The sequence below is a fragment of the Dermochelys coriacea genome, chromosome 14, assembly GCF_009764565.3.
Source record: "Dermochelys coriacea isolate rDerCor1 chromosome 14, rDerCor1.pri.v4, whole genome shotgun sequence".
Lineage (NCBI taxonomy): Eukaryota > Metazoa > Chordata > Testudines > Dermochelyidae > Dermochelys > Dermochelys coriacea.
Genome location: NC_050081.1, coordinates 22,722,391 through 22,740,537, shown reverse-complemented (window position 1 = coordinate 22,740,537; position 18,147 = coordinate 22,722,391). Strand labels below are relative to the sequence as shown.

At 60.8% G+C, this 18,147-nt stretch overlaps 1 protein-coding gene across 1 annotated transcript in view; it reads left to right on the top strand.

The window, feature by feature from the left end:
* The window catches only part of USP43 (ubiquitin specific peptidase 43), a 176,387-nt gene extending 160,837 nt beyond the window's left edge, over positions 1–15,550 (top strand). Inside the window, exons 10-15 of the mRNA XM_038372636.2 lie at positions 5,605–5,682; positions 6,873–7,002; positions 7,614–7,962; positions 8,779–8,937; positions 11,115–11,273; positions 13,693–15,550. Of these exons, the coding sequence (XP_038228564.1) occupies positions 5,605–5,682; positions 6,873–7,002; positions 7,614–7,962; positions 8,779–8,937; positions 11,115–11,273; positions 13,693–14,813 (1,996 nt within the window). The 3' untranslated portion in view covers positions 14,814–15,550. The remainder of the gene's footprint in view (positions 1–5,604; positions 5,683–6,872; positions 7,003–7,613; positions 7,963–8,778; positions 8,938–11,114; positions 11,274–13,692) is intronic.
* Positions 15,551–18,147: the final 2,597 nt, after the last annotated feature.

Genomic DNA, 18,147 nt, shown 5'->3' with positions numbered 1-18,147 from the left:
TGCAGCACATACAACACGGCACCAGCACTGACAGACAAGCTCTTCTCTAGCTAGCGTAGGGAGGGTAGCAACTATGATCCACTGGGGCACAGGAATTAATGCTGCCACTGGGTCACTTGGAGTCATTGTACAGTGTACAATGATCCTGTTGCACTAGTGCATGTGCACCACTATATTCAGGAATGTTCCTGTCACACTAGTGCCTTTGCACCACTGTATTCTGGCGTAATCCTGTTGCACTAGTGCCTTTGCACTGCTGCATTCTCAGTGGACCTTGTCACACTAGTGCCTTTGTACTGCTGCATTCTTGAGTGATCCTGTCACACTAGTGCCTTTGCACTACTGTATCTTGAGTGATCCTGTCGCACTAGTGCCCTCTCACCAGCGCCCTCATGCAGGGTGCTTGGAGCTCCTCTAGCACCTCCCCCTGCAGCCCACAGAACATTTGGAAATGGGCCCATGAATTATTAATGCCTCCCTCCTCCTGACTCAGGTTCTGTCCCCGAAACAGTTCGGCTGAAGTCTCTTCGGAAACGGGGTGCAGGTTCGGGGCTGGCAGCATGTGCTGGTCGCATGCAAGCTGGCTTGGGGACTGTAATCACAGTCACTAGCAGCCCGGCTGGGAGTTGCTGTCTGGCTGCAGGGGTGGTGGAGCCGCACTCAGGCCGAACAGGAGAAGGGATCCGAGGGGGGCGTGACGGATGAGTCTTTCGGTGGGAAATCCAAACGAGGAAAAACTCAGTTCTCTGGCTAAGCCCCAGGGAGTGCAGTGCAGTGAGGCGCCAAGGGCCCCCTCCTGACCTTGCCGAGTGCCCAGTGCCCCCAAGCTGGGTCTGGCAATGCACACTGGCCTCCAGCAGCAAGACAAGCAGGCAGAGTTGTGTGTATCAATGGAGATCAGGCCCCATGTGCTAGGAGCTGCACATGAAACCTACAGAGAGAAGGTCCCTGCCCCACAGTCTAAACCAGCAGGGTAGACCCAGGAAGGACCATTATCCCCATAGTACGGCTGCAGAAAGGGGCTCGAGAGAGCTGACGTGACTTGCCCCAGTTGAGACAGAGGCAGGAATTGGATCTTGTTCTCCTGAGGCCCAGCCCAGGGCCTCAGCCACGAGACCTGCCTTCCCCTCTGGACAAGTTGCCCGCTTGCCCCCACTACTCAGGTGGCTTCCTCCCCGGTTCCCTGCGGCCAGTTAGAGCCATCCAACCCATGGCTGCTCTCGCCTTACAGGGCCGCATGAAGTGGCTATCCATCCTAGGCACTGCCGCGACACCGAGGCAAGCGACTATTTTGCACTTGGGACAAGCCATGCTTCCTTGTCTGGCAGCCCTGTCTAGCTCTCCATGTCTAATGTGCCCATCACCATGGAATCTATGCCTCGTCAGTGTCAGGCTAGGCTTCCCTCTGCTGCTGTGCCTCAGTGGCCCCACCCAAGGAGACGGGCGTTGTGCAGCCCTGTCCCCATGATGGAACCAGGCTGAGAAGGTCAGGACTCATGTGTGCTAGGGAGAGGCGTGCACTCTCTGGGATGTGGGGAGCAGGGGACTCATGCAGCAGGGCCCTGTCTCAGGGGTGCTCGGGTCTGGGTAGCTGTTCCTAGGGGATTTCAGAGATCAGCCCACCCACGCCCTGTGTCATGCTCAGTGGCAGAGCCAGGGTGTGCAGCCTGGGGCTGATGGGTGGTAGGCTGGAGATCACCCAGCAGCAGCAGCTCCTGTCCTATGGGGCTGGGGCCTGCTCCGGGCGCTCTGACCTGGCTCAAGGGGTCATGGCACCGCTCAGGTTTGGCCTGGCTCCCCACATCATGACAGAGGGTGGACGGGCCACATTTGAGTGAGTGTTGTTCTGACCTAGTGCACAGGGTCCCAGCACCACGCACCCACATGCCGTATCCCAACTCCCGGAGCAGGGAGCCAGGCCCAGCCCCGTGGGACAGAGGCCACCCCTGGCAGCCTCACTCTCTGGCCCTGGGTGAACATTCACGTCGTGCACCTCCTGTTGTCAGCTGCGTAATATGCTCAGTAAGGTGCCACGTGTGGACTAACAGCACCGGGGGCCCTGCATTCTCCTGGCACCGCTGCTGGCTCAGGACCGCTGGAGCGGCTGGCAGGTGTGAGGGGTGTCACTGTCGCTTGCAAGGGCTGGGCGAGCTGAGGGGAGCAGATTTCAGAGGCTCCGCTCCCCTTTTCTGTGTCGAACACCCTGCGTGCAAACTCCATCGGTCTCCTCCAGGTGCGGCCATAGGCCATGCAAGGGACCAGCCCGACTGCATGGGCCTAGAGCTCGGGCACCTGCTCGGTCTGCTCCTGACAACAGGATGTGGGAGGAAACCTCCATCGCCCCCAGAGGACCCGCTCGCCCCGCCGGCTCCCACTTGGATGATGGAGCAAGCCGCTTGTCTGGGAGGAGTCTGCCACCTGCTGGCCTTTCTGGAAATTACCCTGCAGCCTCTAATTCCCTGCCAGGGCTGCATTGTGATTCGGGAGCCGTAAGTGGGGTGGCTCCACAGCTCTGCTCCCTGTCTCCTCTCTGCCCCGTCACAGCAGCTTGGAGCCTGTCCTGAGGTTGGGGCACAGTCCTTTAGCTCGCTGAGAACTGACATAGGCAGAGACCAGGGCTCCCACGCATGCCCCGCATCCCATTTGCTCCGGGCATTCTCGTCTGCTCAGCGACAGCAGCAGGTCACACAGCTGTGCCGGACCGGGGCCCAGCGGAGAAGACGGGATGGGCGCCTGCTGACCCTGGCTCCTGTGCCCTGTGGAAGTCGTCTCCCCAGTGCGTCACTGCCTGCCTGTCCTTCGCGGAGACCCCCGCGGTTTCTCCCAGTAGAAGGGATCCGGCTGCATATTTATAAACTACCTCCCTTGCTGAATCATCCCATCTGAGCCAGCGGGATAATAATAATTATTCATTATTATTGGTACCATGGGTGTGCCTAGGAGCCCCCATCCCGGATCAGGACCCTGTCACTCCAGGTTCTGCACAAAGGCACCACAAAAAGACTGTCCCCACCCCAGAGAGCTGACAGTGCAAGGCAGCTGGCCTCTCACTGCCCAACAGCTCTGTGGATCTCTCCTGAGAGCCCGTCTCTTCTCCCTCTTCATGTGTCTTTCCCTGGCACTTCGTCTGAACTCATCCATCTTCCGTGACTCTTCTTCACATTAATGTACACTGATGCAGTGCCATTAACTTACAAACACGGTCCCTGACTCCAATCCCTGGCAGTCTGACAGCAATCCACGGGGAGAGAGGGTTTGGGCATCGGCTGCCCTGGTGGCCAACGCAGGATGGGTACGGGGATGGATAGATGGATATGGGCAGAAGGGAGGAGGGTTTGATTCAGGCTGGAGCTGGGGGCAGTATTGCAGGCAAGGAGAGCAATGTGAGAGCACATACAAAGCCAAGCCGACACACACAGTGAGGGGAGAGGACTGGGCCCTGTGGTGTGTTAAGGACTCTGTTGGAATTGCATGCTATCACTTTAAGAGCTGGGTGGAGAGGAAGTTCCTGATCCTGCTTGCAGGCTAGGGGGCTCTTCAGGGAAATCAGCCATCCAAGTCAGTGTGGGAAGAACCAGCCTAGAACAAGGTGGGTGAATGGAGTCTCACTGCCTTCGGGAGCAGCCTGCTTTGTCTCTCTCTGGTTTTGATCACTGGGTGTTATTGGTCTGGATTCTGAGAAATACAGTTGCTTTACAGTGCAAACTTCCAGCAGGGGCATTTGAGGTTTTTATCTGACATCTCTGTGCATGCTGGAACACCACAGGCAAGGCATAGGGAGTGGGAGGAGCCCAGGGGCCATGCAAGTGGTGACATCGGGCTAGGCGATACCCAGCATGCATTTCCCCTGCAGCACCGTGGTGGTCCTACAGTGCTACACTGGCTTGTGTGACAGAGCTCTCTGAAGTGATGTGGGGTGGGGGCCAGTGAGAGGGGGACTCAGGAGACCTGGGTTCGAGTCCCAGCTCCGATCTGTTGGGTGACCCTGGCCATAAGCTTGGAAGGATTAGATTGTTATCAGTAAATGTTAGATTGTCATCAGTAAATGTTGGTAACAGTTGCGTTCACTGGACACACACAAATTGACAAATAAAGGATTGAATTGTACCGATGGGCAGAGAAAGAAAACACTATTGGAGAATGTATTAGCGTTCGATCTAAGGAGTTTCCTTTGTATACCTTGACAGGTGATGTGCAAAGTGCCAAGGGGTCTGTACTGACCCCCGAGGTCAGGGTGTTGCTGGGACAGCTCCTTAAAGAGGCAGCACCTTGGAGATGATTATCTGTCTCTGAGCAGGCTGGGGGCCTGGCATCTGTGGCTGGGAACCTGCCCCTCAGCTTCCCAGAGATGGTGCCAGCAGAGCAGATGTCTGGGCAGCTGGGGGTGTGTGGAACCCATTTGCTGCAGCAGTCTCCAGTCTGCCACAATGGGGAGGGGGAGAGGGTGACAGTGGGGAGAGGGTGATAGGGGTGTCCAGTTTTTGACTGGAACACCCAGTCGAAAAGGGACCTTGGTGGTTCAGGTCAGCACCGCCGACTGGGCCGTTACAAGTCTGGTCGGTGGTGCTAAGGCAGGCTAGTCCCGGAAGCAGCCAGCAGGTCCGGCTCCTAGGCGGGAGGGAGAGGGGGGCACGGGGCTCTGCGTGCTGCCCCCTCCCTGAGCACCATCTCTGCACTCCCATTGGTCAGTTCCCAGCCAATGGGAAATGGGGGGGCGGTGCCTGTGGGTGAGTGCGGCAGGTGGAGCCTTCTGGCCCCCCTGCCTAGGGCCCAGACCTGCTGGCTGCTGCTGGTGCACGTGCAGCGCAGTGCCAGGACAGGGAGGCAGTCTGCCTTAGCCCCGCTGCGCCGCTAACCAGGAGCCGCTCGAGCTAAGCCCACGCCCCACCCCCCAGCCCCAGCCCTGGCCCCTCCTAACCCAGAGCCCCCGCCTGCACCCCAAACCCCTCATCCCCAGCCCCACCCCAAAGCTCGCATCCCCAGCCAGAGCCCTCACCCCCTCCCCCTCCTGCAGCCCAACCTCCTGCCCCAGCCCACAGAAAGTGAGTGAGGGTGGGGGAGAGCGAGCCCCTGAGGGAGGGGGAATGTAGTGAGCGGGGAGGGGGGCTTGGGAGGGGGCGGGGCTCGGCTGTTCGGTTTTGTGTGGCGAGAAAGTTGGCAACCCTAGGTGGGGACGGGACTTTGCGGAAGTCACAGGCTGCTGCTAACAAGCCATGGCGCTGGTCAGGGCAAGGGGGCTGACTGGGAGGGGCAGGGCAGCTCTGTGCCCTGCTCCGTGCCCTACAGAGCTGCCTGCAGGTTCTCACATGATGGCTGCAGGGCCTGGGGGAGGAATAGAAAACTTGCTGCCAGACCGCACCTGTAGCTGCCTCATGCCCCACCAGCGGGGGAAGACGGTGGGTGAGGGGTGGTGCGCTGCCCCCTTGCCCTCCGGCACCCAAGGGGCTCTGGGAAGTCTCTGCTCTCTCGTGAAGGATCAGCCCTTACTAGCAGGATCAATACGGCGACCCTCAGGCTTCTCTTTGGGCCTGGGCTGGCAGCTGCGACCTGTACTGTGTCCCGGGACAAGGCCCCTCCCGCTAACGCCTGGCCTTGTCCCAGCAGAGCGCTGCAGTTCGGCGGCCCGGGCGGCCCCCACCATGTGAAGCTGGTGGTGGAGTGGGACCCGAACACCAAAGAACGGTGAGTCCTCAGGCCACGGAGAGCAGCCGGGGCACAGCCTGTGACCCCGAGGCAGCGGGTCTGTCTCGGTGCCACGGGCTGGGGTCAGAGACTCAAGGTCAACACAGCTGGAAGAAAACCTCTCGGTTCCCCTTACGTTTCTCATCAATGTTTGGCCCGTAGCCACCTGGTAGCCTCAGGCCGAGGACCTGGCCGAGGGCCTGGTCTCTGTATTTCATCCAACAGAATCAGAACAACTCATTGGGCTCTTCAGTGTCTTATTTATTAATGGTCCAAGCCTTGACGGCCTCACTCAGAATCCCCCCCATGGAAGGAAAGAGTAAAGTTTGAGTGGGACCGTTCCCATCGTCCCGCTGGGAATTCTCCCCGAGTGAGGACATCAGGATCTGGCCTGCTAAGAATCACTTGCCCGTGTCTCCCCCATCGGACAGCAGGGTTAGCGGAGAGTGGTTTGCAAAGGACAGTGAGGGCCCATGCACTCTGCATTTAACAACAGCAGAGCACCTTCAATGGAGTGATGCTGGATTTGCACCGAAGAGCATGGAATAGCTGGCTCTAGGAACTGGGATGGCACTTCATCCTTATAGACGGCTGAGTGCCTAACAGCGCCCGTGACACCAATGGGGTTGCCAGTGCTCAGCATGTGTGAAGATCCAGCCACTTGGTTAGGTGCCGAAATACAGAGTTTGAGCCAAGGTTTTCAAGCATGGAGAGTGATTTTGGGGGGCCCAACTTGAGACACCTCAAAGGGGGCTGAGTTTCAGGATGGCATCTAGGTAGTGTCTGAAAATCAGGCCCCTTTAAGGCCTCTCAGGTTGGGGCCCACAAATCACTGGCACTTGTGAACATCTTGGCCTGGGTGCCTGACTTCAAGCCCCGATACTGGACAGTATTGGCCACTAGGGAGAGAACTGCTCTGCCTTTACTAGAAGGCCACTTCTGTCAGGCAACCAACATGCCAATCCCTTAAGTGATCACTTAGGATGGGTCTTACTATAACTCAACCTGTGGAACTCACTGCCTCAGGATAGGGAGGCAAATACCACAGGCTGGCTTGGGAAAGAGCAGGACAGTTGCTGTCTGCTGTCATGCTGAGTCAAGGTGATTGGAGCCCCTGCCCATGGATGGCACTGCCCAGATGCTATCGTGTGGGTACTGCCTCTCTCCAGCCTCCTCTCCTGCCTTTGCAGCCTGTTTGGCAGCATCCAGGAGGAGGTGGTGCAGGACACCGAGAGTGTCCGGCTGCAGCAGCAGGCCCATCAGCAGCAGCACAGCTGCACCCTGGATGAATGCTTCCAGCTCTACACCAAGGAGGAGCAGGTACGTGCCATGCGGGGCGGGGTCTGGTCCTGTACCCTGGGCCGTTGTGCTGGGGCATCTGGGGCACTGGAGCTGGCGGGGTAGAGACGGGTGCTGGGCTGACAGCAGAGCACCCCAGGGCACCGCCCTGGATGTTCTCAGTCGGTGGCACATGGGGCCCATTGATTGGCTTTAGCCCTGACCTGCCCAGCCCTGCCTTGGTGCTTTGGCCCCACGCCTGACTCCAAGCTCGCCCTGACTCCAGGGGGCCAAGCCGGGGAGGGGGAGGGGGATAAAGACAGACAGGCAGAACCCACATGGCACGGGTCCAGCTGCCCAGCTGGGGCTGACAGGAGAACAAGAACAAAGGGAAGGGAGAGCCCGACGCCCTGCGAGGGGAACCCCGGCTTTCCTCTCTGAGCCCGAGCCAGGACAGGCAGGCACTGGGGACTGTGCTTCCCCCCCGCCCAGACCCAGGTCACAGACCCCACTGGACAAATCCTGCTGGAGGGATGACGCAGCAGCACCAGGTGCCCAGTGTCCTCCCCCTGGGCACAGGGGCATGGCCAGGCCAGTTGCTGGGGCAACACTAACCCTAGCCTTGCCTGGGGCATGGTGTCTTGTGTCCCCAGCTGGCCCCCGACGACGCCTGGAGATGCCCCCACTGCCAGGTTCTGCAGCAGGGCGTGGTGAAGCTGAGCCTGTGGACGCTGCCCGACATCCTCATCATCCACCTGAAGAGGTTCCGCCAGGTGGGCGAGCGCAGGACCAAGCTCTCCACCCTCGTCCGCTTCCCCCTCCGTGGCCTCAGCATGGCCCCCCACGTGGCCAAGAGGAGCCAGGCCGGGACGCAGGCTCTGGGCCCATGGGCGACATGGAAGCAGCTGCCGCACCTCCACGAGAACTCCCAGCTCGACTCCCTCTATGACCTGTATGCCGTCTGCAACCACCACGGCAGCATGCAGGGTGGGCACTACACCGGTGAGTGCACCAGGGCACCATGCAGGGTGGGCACGTCGCTGGTGAGTGCACTAGGGTGCTGTGCAGGATGGGCACTACACCGGTGAGTGCACCAGGGTACCATGCGGGGTGGGCACTACACCGGCGAGTGCACCAGGACACTGTGTGGGGCAGGCACTACATGGGTGAGTGTACCAGGGTGCCATGCAGGGCAGGCACTACGCTGATGAATGCACGTGGGCGCCATGCGGGGCAGGCACTACATGGGTGAGTACACCAGGGTACCATGTGGGGTGGGCACTACATGAGTGAGTGCACTAGGGCATCGTGCGGGACGGACACTACACAGGTGAGTGCACCAGTACACTGTGCAGGGCAGGCACTATATGGATGAGTGCACCAGACCTTCGTACGGGACAGACACTACACAGGTGAGTTGGTACTAACCCCAAGTCGGAACTAACCAGTGCCGCAGTCTGGTGCTAGGGGGCGCTGTGCAGCTGGAGGCACCTGACTTTGAGCCAGGGAAGGACACTGGAAGTCCAGACTGGCTGCGGTGATTGAACCTCTGGGGTGATGCTACCTGTGGAGGGTCTTGGAGCAGCTGGGCTGGCCCAGCCCTAGCTGGCGAATTGCCTTCTGCCTGCCTGCCTCTCGCTGTGGTTTCAGTCCCAGGCCAGGCGGGTGGGCAGACTTCAGCCAGACGGGCCCCGCTGGTGATGGGATTCCACCCCGGTGGGGCTGGACTGAACCCCAAGCCTGGTGCCCCCGGGGTCCCGGCTCCACCGTGGGGTTCATGGGCTCCCTTCCTCAGCACAGTTGTGTTCTCTGCCCCAGCCTACTGCAGGAACTCCCTGGACGGCCGCTGGTACAGCTACGACGACAGCACCGTGGAGCCGGTCCTGGAGGATGAGGTCAGCACCCGGGGCGCCTACATCCTCTTCTACCAGCGAATGAATGTCATCCCCAGCTGGTCAGCCAGCAACTCCGTGCAAGGTGAGCCTGCGCCCCTGCCGTCCACGCTCATCCACAGGGAAGTGCTGCTGGGGGGAACCCAGGCCTGGCTTGCGGGCTCCCAGAGCCACTCAGGGCCAGCTCTAGGCAAAAGGCAGACCCCGGGGTTAGGGCAGGTGCTGTGCCCTGGCTTCCTGGGAGGAATGTCCTCAGCAGAGTTGTTTCAGGGGCTGCTTCGGTGCGAGTGCTGGGGGGGCAGAGCCTGATTCGTCGCTAGCCCATCCGCGCCCGGGAGGGGTGCCTGCCCTGCCGGCCGGAGGCGACTGTGCGCGGGGAGTTGTCTGCGATTGCTTTCCTCGAGCTAACATAGGTAACGAGCGGTGGAGACCCGGGACCGTGCCCGCTGGTCACTAACTGCTGCTCGTGCCCATGTGGCTGCACTGCCGTTGTTACCTGTGTCAGCGAGGTGAAAGCTGGTGTGGCTCTGGCTGCACATGCTGCATCAAGCCCTCCTGTTCTGTGTAGACGTCCTCGGCGGGGGGGAGGGTGTGGAAATCACAGCCATGGCACCAGCAGGCCAACCCATCCCCCACATTCAGCCTAGCCCTGTCTGTGACAAGTACGGTACTGAGTCTCACCCATAGACTGCCCCGTCAGAGGGGTCCCTGGGGCCCGTCCCCACTGAGCTCCGCGGGGCCAGCACTGTGACACCGTCCTGGCTTTAACATGATTAGCCGGCAGCTGAATCCTGCTGAGCCGCTCCAGTGTGGAGTAGCCGGGAGAGGGAAAGCACAATTCACACGGGCTGTTCGCTGAATGCTCTGCACGCACACGCTCAATCACAAAGCACAAGGGCACACACATTGGCACAATCACAAAGCATGTGGACACGTCTACACACACAGTCACAAAGCACATGCGCACACATCTACACACACACAAAATCACCGCACATGCACACACCCCCACACAGTGAAAAAGCACAATCACACCCCCACCCACCTCTGTGCCTGCAAAGGTGCAGAGTACACACACTGACACGGGCACATGCATACTCACACACACAACCATAAAGCACACACACATTCTCTTTCTCTCTCTCTCTCTCTCTCTCTCACACCCACAAACACCCACCCTCCTGAGAGACGTGCGCTCTGGTTTGACAGAGGCTGTATTTGCTCTAAGAAAAGGAGGACTTGTGGCACCTTAGAGACTAACAAATTTATTTGAGCATAAGCTTTCGTGAGCTACAGCTCACTTGCAAATTACTAGTCTGTCGTGGCATGTTAATTGCGCTCTCCTATTTGTGCTGCCGCCCTGTGGCTGCTGCTTGTAACTGCAACCCATGGCACATACCCATTTTATGTATTATTACCAGTGGTCACTGAGCTTAGGTGCTTTGGTTTTGGGGTGCCCGAGAGGAGACCCCAAGGGCCTGATTTTCCGAGGCACTGAGAATCCACAGCTCCGTGGGTCTCATTCAGAGCTGCAGGGATAATGAAGCCCTCAGTGCCTCAGGCTGGGCTCCCAACTCTCCGGCCCATTTTGGAGACGTCGGCCGGGATGAGAGCTAGCTCCTGGCTGCCTGCCTCCCGGGAGTGGGTACTGCCACCGGTGCCAAGGAATGAGGCCAGAACGGATGGGCTGGCTTCCCACAAGATCCTGGTGGGACTCACTGCTTGGAGCATGGGTCAGGGCCGTACTGCCCAGGTCCTGGTCAGGGTCCCACTGGCCTCTGGGGCAGGGATGGGACCAGCCCACCCTGACTCTGGCTGGGCCAGCACAGTTATACAATGGTGACTGTGTGCCCTCTACTGCCACTTGCTCCAAAATAGCCACGTTGACACCGGGCTACCTAACCTGTGGTTTGAGCCTGTCCGGTGGCACCTCTCCCTGCAGATCTCTCCTTCCCCAGCATCAGCATTCCCCCGCCAGATGGCTCCCCGGGAATTCCTGCATGAGGGGTGCATGGGGGGGCCCACTCTGCACCCAGAGGGGACCAAGGAGGAAAGTTCATGCAGCTGTTCACTAGCAAGGGAGGCCCGGGGAGCTGTAGGCTGTAGCTGTGGACAGCCCCATCCCAGTGATTGCTCATTGCCAAGGCAGGGGGACAGGGGCTGGAGCTGGCTGCTTTGCATGTTTTGGTGCCACCCCCAGTGCCCCATTGGGTCTGTGCCCTGGTAACACAGTTCCTGCGGCTGTCTGGGTTCCCCCTGCAGGCTCCACCAGCTCCTCCATGTCAGATCACTGGCTTGCGCGGCTCAGCGGGAGCAGCAAGCGGGAGAGCCTGGTGTCCCGCAGCTCCACGGCCTGCCCCTCCCTCCCGAAGGCTCCCGACTCGCCCGTCTTCCTTGACGCCGCAATCAGCCAAGAGAAAGGTCTGTGGTATTACTGTGCCTGACTCCAGAGCAATGAACCCTGGGCGGGGCAGCCGATGCTCTGCCCGGCCAGTGGAGGCCCCCTCCCCTCCTGCAGGGCTCCATTGCATCACAGAGCAGGATTCAGCCTGAGGGCTTCGCAGCATAGGAGTTGGGCAGAGTCTGGGCCATGCCAGTGGGAGCAATCAGCTTGCTGGCACTGGGGAAGGGTCTGAGGGTAAGGGGGTGCCATGCAGAGTGCTGGGCGGGCGGGTGTCAGACCGTGTCTGGACACTACAAGACATTTTGAGCCCTGGGGTCAATTTGTTTCCCTCCAGAGGCTCTTTCCCCAGTAACCCCCTGCCTGGCTGGGTCAGCTAGTCTTGGCTTGGCCTCACAAACCGAGGGGTCTCCTGGAGGGGAGCGCAGCCCAGCGGCAGGGGAAGCACGGCCCATTCACTGGGGCGGCACAGAAGAAGGGGCAGTCGTGGAAGGAGCAGGCCAGCAGGACAGCAAGGCTGGCGGTATGGGGCGGGGTAGGGGAATGGGCCAGAGCGGTGGGGGAGAGGCAGCACCCTGCAGGTGGCAAGACAGGTCACAAGCAGGTTCACAGGGAGCTGGGTCGGGGCCAGGTGAACTTTCTGCTTTGGGCATTTCAGTGCCATTAGCCCCCAGGAATCCTGGATCAGGCCCCAAAACACCCCAAGTGTGGGTTAAAAGACAGGCGGATGGACCCAGGCTCAGTTGGCAGGCTCCATTTATTCACCCGAGGAGGGGAGTTAGGAGTCTTGAGGGGCCCCGTTTTCTAGCTTCCCCCACCCCCAAAGGCGGGAAGCTATGAGTCTCCCCTCATCCCTGAGGCTTGGCCGCACTTGGCAACCAACGTGAGCTAGGAATCTGGGAGCCAACATGCTCCTGGCGCACGTGGGGTTAACCTCTGCCGCGCAGTCCTGCACCCAACCCACACGGCCCCCTGCGGGACTAGCCCCACGGCAAGCTGAAAACAGCCCCCCTGCAGCCTGCCCCACAGGCGGACGCCAGGGCTCTAGCTCTGCCCATTAGGGGCTGTGCTCCCCCACATGGCGGGATGGGTCCATCCAGCTGAACGTCCCTCCGGTGCACCAGTTGGAATGCACCAGTTACAGCTGGCCAAAGGTGCCCTGGCCCCTGGCCCCTACACTGCCCAATGTGCTGGTGGATTTCAGTGGCGCATGGGGCCAGCCGAGGCAATATTCGGGATTGGCCATTCAGCTGGTTCTTGGGACCTGGCCCTCATTGTTAGTATTGTCTGTGTGTCCCCGGCCCCAATGTGCTAGATGCTGGACATTCAGGGAGAGACAGGCCCCCGCCCAAAGGGAAGGTACTAGACGGACAAAGTGCGGAGGAGAAAGAGAGGCAGGAAGTGACTTATCTAAGGTCACACCGGGAGTAGAACTAGAGTTGCCAGGTGTCCAGTTTTTGACCGTAACACCCGGTCAAAAAGGGATCCTGGCGGCTCCAGTCAGCACCACTGACCTGGCTGTTAAAAGTCCAGTTGGTGGCACAGCTGGGACCCAGGGCTAAGGCAGGCTCCCTGCCTGCCCTGGCTCCGTGCGGCTCCCAAAAGTAGCCACCAGGACCCGGTGGCCCCTAGGCACCTGGGCAGCCAAGGAGGCTCCATGCACAGCCCCTGCTCTGAGAGCCGGCTCTGCAACTCTCATTGGCCGGGAACTGCAACCAACGGGGGCTGCAGGGGTGGCACCTGCGGGTGTGAGGGCAGCATGCAGAGCCTTCCTGGCCATCCATGTGCCTAGGGGCTGCAGGTACCTGGCGGCCGCTTCCTGTGAGATGCGGTAAGTGCCATCAGGACCCTGCACCTGCTTCTGCACCCAACCCCCTGCCCCAGCCTGGAGTCCTGTCCCACATTCAAACTCCCTCCCGGAGCCTGCACCCTGCCCCCCAACACCCCAACCCCTTCCCCCGCCCTGAGCCCCCTCCTGCTCCCAACCCCTCATCCCCAGCCCCGCCTCAGAGCCCACACCCCCCAGCCAGAGCCCACACATCCCTGTCCCACACCCCAACCCTCTGCCCCAGCCTGGTGAAAGTGAGTGAGGATGGAGGAGAGCAACAGAGGGAGCGGGGGATGGAGCGAGCAGGGGCAGGGCCTCAGAGAAGGGGCAGGTGCTCAGGGAAGGGGTGGGACAGGGGTGTTTAGTTTTGTGCGATTAAAAAGTTGGCAACTCTAACTAGAACCCAGGTCACCTGATTCACTGGCCAAAGTCCCTAACTACTAGCCCACACTGCTGGCCAGATCCTGCCCTTGACCACTCCTGGGCAGCTCCAGCAGCATTGGTGGGAACTGCGCCCAGTCCGAGCTGGCCCTGGATGCTCTTTGCGGGGCAGCACGCGGCTCTGCTCTGCTCTTGGGGCTCCCACCAACCTGCCTGTGTTTCTCTTGCAGGAGGCTTTGAGTCGAGGCCCCTGGTGCGCGGCATTCAGGGGCGCAGCGTCAGCATGAAAGTGTCCCCCACCAAGCCCAAGCTGGGAGCCACCAAGCCAGTGCCCCTCCGCTGGTCCTTTGCAGCCAGAGACAGGCCACAGGCTGCGTCTGGGGAGCTAGTGGAGTACCTGGAGTCTGGGCGCAGGCCTCGGTACACCAATGAGTCCATCGTTCCCCTCATGACAGGGGGCAGCGAGAACACCCCAGTGCCAGCGAGACCTCTGCTGAATCCAGCCACGACTGGGAAGGACCAAGGGACTGGCGGGGCCAGTAGGGCAAGTGGGAATTCCCAAGGTACTGTGGGGGGTGCTGCAGAGAGCCACGGCAAAGTGCCCCAGGCCACCGAGATGGCCGGGACCCTGAAGAGGAGCAGCAAACCAAAGGAGGAGGAGAGCCAGCCGCAGAGGCCATCCAAGAAGTTAGAACTTCCCGTCAACTCAGGGGGCCCCCGGAGTGCTGAGGAGCCAAAGAGCAATGGGAGCAAAGTGAGCTCCAATGAGGCGGCCCGCACAGGCACCCTGCCCCACCCACACCGCTCCCTGAGGGCCAGAGGGGCTCTGGGCAGGGATGGGGACCACGACCAAAGAACCCCCGCAAAGGCTGGGGAGCATGGCAGGGACAGGGATCCCGAGGCCGAGAGGGAGTTGGAAGGGAAGTTCACCATCTTCAGGGCTGGCTTCCTGAAGAAGGAGCCCAAGCGGCCTGGCGAGTCGGAGCCACCCCACGCCTCGAAACTGGCCATGGGCTCCTCCCGGACATCAGTCTCCAACGGCACCCTGAGCATCATCAGCGAGGGCAGGGCCAACGGCACACTGGGCCGGCGGGGCAAGGAGGGCCAGGCCAACGGCAGGATCAGCCGGTCCGAGGTGGACATCAAGCGCTCGCAGAGCTCCGCCAGCATCCACAGCAAGGCAGACTGGGTGCTGCGCAGGTCGGCCTCCCTCTACAAGAACAGCAGCAGCAGCCACCAGCACAGCCACAGCGTGCCACTGGAGAAGGTGTCCTATGGCACCTTGCAGAGGGTCAAGTACCACACGGCCTCCCTGGGCAGGAAGAAACCAGTGCCTGAATCCAGCTTCTAATCCGGAGCTGCCGGGCACTGGAGACCGAGCGCGGCTGCTACTATGAGCCAGGGCAGCCAGGGTCAGAGGAAGGAAACAGACAATCCCAGCGGGAGGCTGCAAGTGGCTGTGATGTCCACTGAGGCCGCGTTGGTTCGATCTCTGGGCTCCCGGGTCCCACAGGTCCTGTTCTCCTTCCCTAGGATTGCTAAGGGAGCTATCTCCTGCCGCGCTCTATATGCCTGGTCTCCCTCGAGAGTTTAGGGAAGGGGCTCCTGGCACAATCCATGCCTTAATAGGACGGCGCCCAGCGCAGGGCTGCTGAGAGCGGGGACGGGGGACGAGTGGTGGGGAGAGCAGAGGAAGAATATTTATTCTATACGCAGAGAGAGTTTTATTCACGCAGCGTCAACGACGCTTTTTGTTTTGTAAAAGGCGACTATTTTTCGTACCAAGGATGGGATGGTGCTGGGGTTGGGGATGGGGGGGATCATTTATGCACCAAGGTCTATGCAATAATAAAGTCTTCTACTGAGCTTTTGTATATGGGGGCCTGGCTGGCCGCACACGCTGGGGTTTTGCAGAGCTTTCTATTAAAGCCGTGTCAAACACGCACCAAGCTGGGGACTTTGGGCAGTGACTCCTGTGGGGAGAGAGCCCCACGGGGTAGGGTGGGGGCCCTCTGGTGGGCCAAATGTCTGTCTGCTTCTTAGGCTGATGCTGCCCAGGTCGGGGAATTCCTGCACTCCGGAGATTGTCGGGTAAACCCTCAAAGCCCAAGTCTCCACTGCCCCGTACGCCCTGCGCCCCTTGTCACTGACCCCCGCCAGCGCCTGTGCCCTGTGTGTCACTGAAACCCCCCCAGCACCCTGCACCCTCTGTCATTGACCCCCCCCAGAGCCCTGTGCCCCTTGTTACTGACCCCCTCCAGCTCCTGTGCCCCAGACCCTGTTTGTCACTGGCTGTTGGACCCCCCACACTCCGTGTGACTGGCCCCGTGTCCCATGGCTCACTGAGCCCAGTGCGTATGGATGATCCCGTTGGTGATTTACATTCTGTGGGCACTGGACTGAATGACATGCCAAGGGACAGGGCCACGGAGACACACGCACAGGGCCGTGCACCCTGGCTGGCGCTTGCCAGAGCACAGGGTGGCTAGCCCAGCAGCTGGCTGGGTAAAGGCCTGAGGATGAGTCACGTTATGGAGCCGCTGGGGTCTGTAGCTGAGGTGCTGCCAAAGGGATGGCAGGGAGAGCTCAAGGCCAGGCAGGCAGCACTGCCCCACGTGTAGCCCCATTCAGTTCGGGGGCTCTGGGGGGAGGAAGGGCAGCAGACTGGCCAGCACAGGCCCACAGTGACGGGCACGGGTGCTTTGCTGGCATGACACTTTGTGCCTCAAGCTGAATGCCAGTCCCTGCCAAGGCCTCTGGAGTCACCTGCTCTGCTCTCCAGCTGGCCTCAGCTTCGCCCGTCAGCCCACAGGCTGCAGCTGCAGGCCACCCCCCCGGTCCCGTCCCCAGGGTCTCACTGCAATGGCAGGGCCCAGTGCTAAGCGTCCGGCCCTGTATCTGTCTCCAGGAAAGGCCTGAGAAGAGGGAGGACAAACAGTCCTGCTCCCGAGTCCTGGGCTGAGCGCACCTCAAAGCCGGGCTTTCCCAGCTCTATGGGGACCAGCGGCAAAGGGGCGGGGGGCTGACTAAGGGGCTAGCTGGGCGTCCAGACAGAGGGTGACCCTGGCTCAGCCAGCGTAGGACTGCCATCATATGGGTTAGGGAGCAATGGGGGTTTGAAGGTGGGGATGGATGAGGGGGGCTCAGGGAGAGATGGGGGTAGAGGGGGGCAGGCAGAGGATGGATGGGGGGCTCAGGGAGCAATGGGGGTTAGACGGGGCAGGCAGGGGAATGGATTGGGAGGTCTCAGGGAGCAATGGGGGATGAATAGGGTAGGCAGGGAGGTGGTTTGGGGTGCTCAGGGAGTGAGGGGTTGGGGGACAGGCAGGTGATTGATGCGGGTCTCAGCGAGCTTTGGGGGTGGGAGCAGGCAGGGGATGGAAGGGGGCTCAAGGAGCAATGGGGTTTGGAAGGTGGGGACAGTCAGGGGGATGGATGAGGAGATGGTGGGGAGGCAGGGGATGGATGCGGGCTTCAGGGAGCGATGGGGGTTTGGGGAATGGAGGGCAGGCAGAGGATGGATGGAGGGGCTCAGGGAGTGATGGGGGGGCAGGCAGGGAATGAATGGGGGCTCAAGGAGCAATGGGGTTTGGAAGGTGGGGGCAGGCAGGGGCTAGATGAAGGGGTTCGGGGGGCAGGTAGGGGATGGATGGGGGGCTCAGGGAGTGATGGGGGTTTGGGGGATGGAGGGCAGGCAGAGGATGGATGGAGAAGCTCAGGGAGCGATGGGGGTTGGACAGGGGGCAGGCAGGGGATGGATTGGGGGGGCTCAGGGCGTGATGGGGGTTGGACGGGGGCAGTCGGGATGGATGGGGGGGCTCAGGGAGCGATGGGGGTTGGCCGGGGGCAGTCAGGACATGACTGGGCGGGGGCTCAGGGAGCGAGGGGGAATTGGGGGTTGTGACAGCTTTAGCCCCGTTTTGAATTCTGGGGGTTATTTTATAAGGGAAGTAGCCGCCCAGCGTGTGCAGGCCAGCCTGGCCGAGGTGGGCGAACGGCTCGCGTCCCAAAGAATCTCAGCACGTCCCTTGGAGGAGTGTGTGTGCCGGGCAGGGTGGTGGGCTGGTTACCTGTGGCCACTGCGCTGTCTTTACAGCAGAGAGGTACACCTGGCACTTGGGGGGGGGTTTGGGCTGGGCCCCAATTCCTGGGCCAGTTGCAGCCACAGCCTCAGGCTGGCCTCTGGGACGCTCTGTCTCCTGCCTGGACAAGCTTGGTGCCTGTGGATGAGGTCCCCGGTGCCTGGAGCGTGGGGGGTGTCACCCACAAACATTGTGCTGGAGCTCTGCCATACACTGGGCCCAGGACGCTGAGTGCCAGGAAGGTACCAACTGAGACCCTAAACTTCTCAGGTGGGGACAGACATGGGGATAGGCCTGCAGCAGCCTCGGGCAGGGGGCTGGTAATGGCATCCAGCCCTGCTTAGCTCTAGGGTGGGCAGTTTGAGGCCAGTGCAGGGCAGCCGTGACTAAAAGCCATAACCAGCTGCAGGCTGTCTGGGGCGCAGCAAGCACTGGCTCTTAGCCCCTATTTACTGCTGCAGCTGAGTGCATCCTGCCCTCCCATGTGTGCGGCCGCCCAGCACCTTGTCAGCTAGCGCAGAGCGATCCCCATTGTGCAGGCAGGGGACACAGATTAAATGACTTCCCCAAGCCCTTAGGGACAGTCTGTGACGGCAGCAGAAA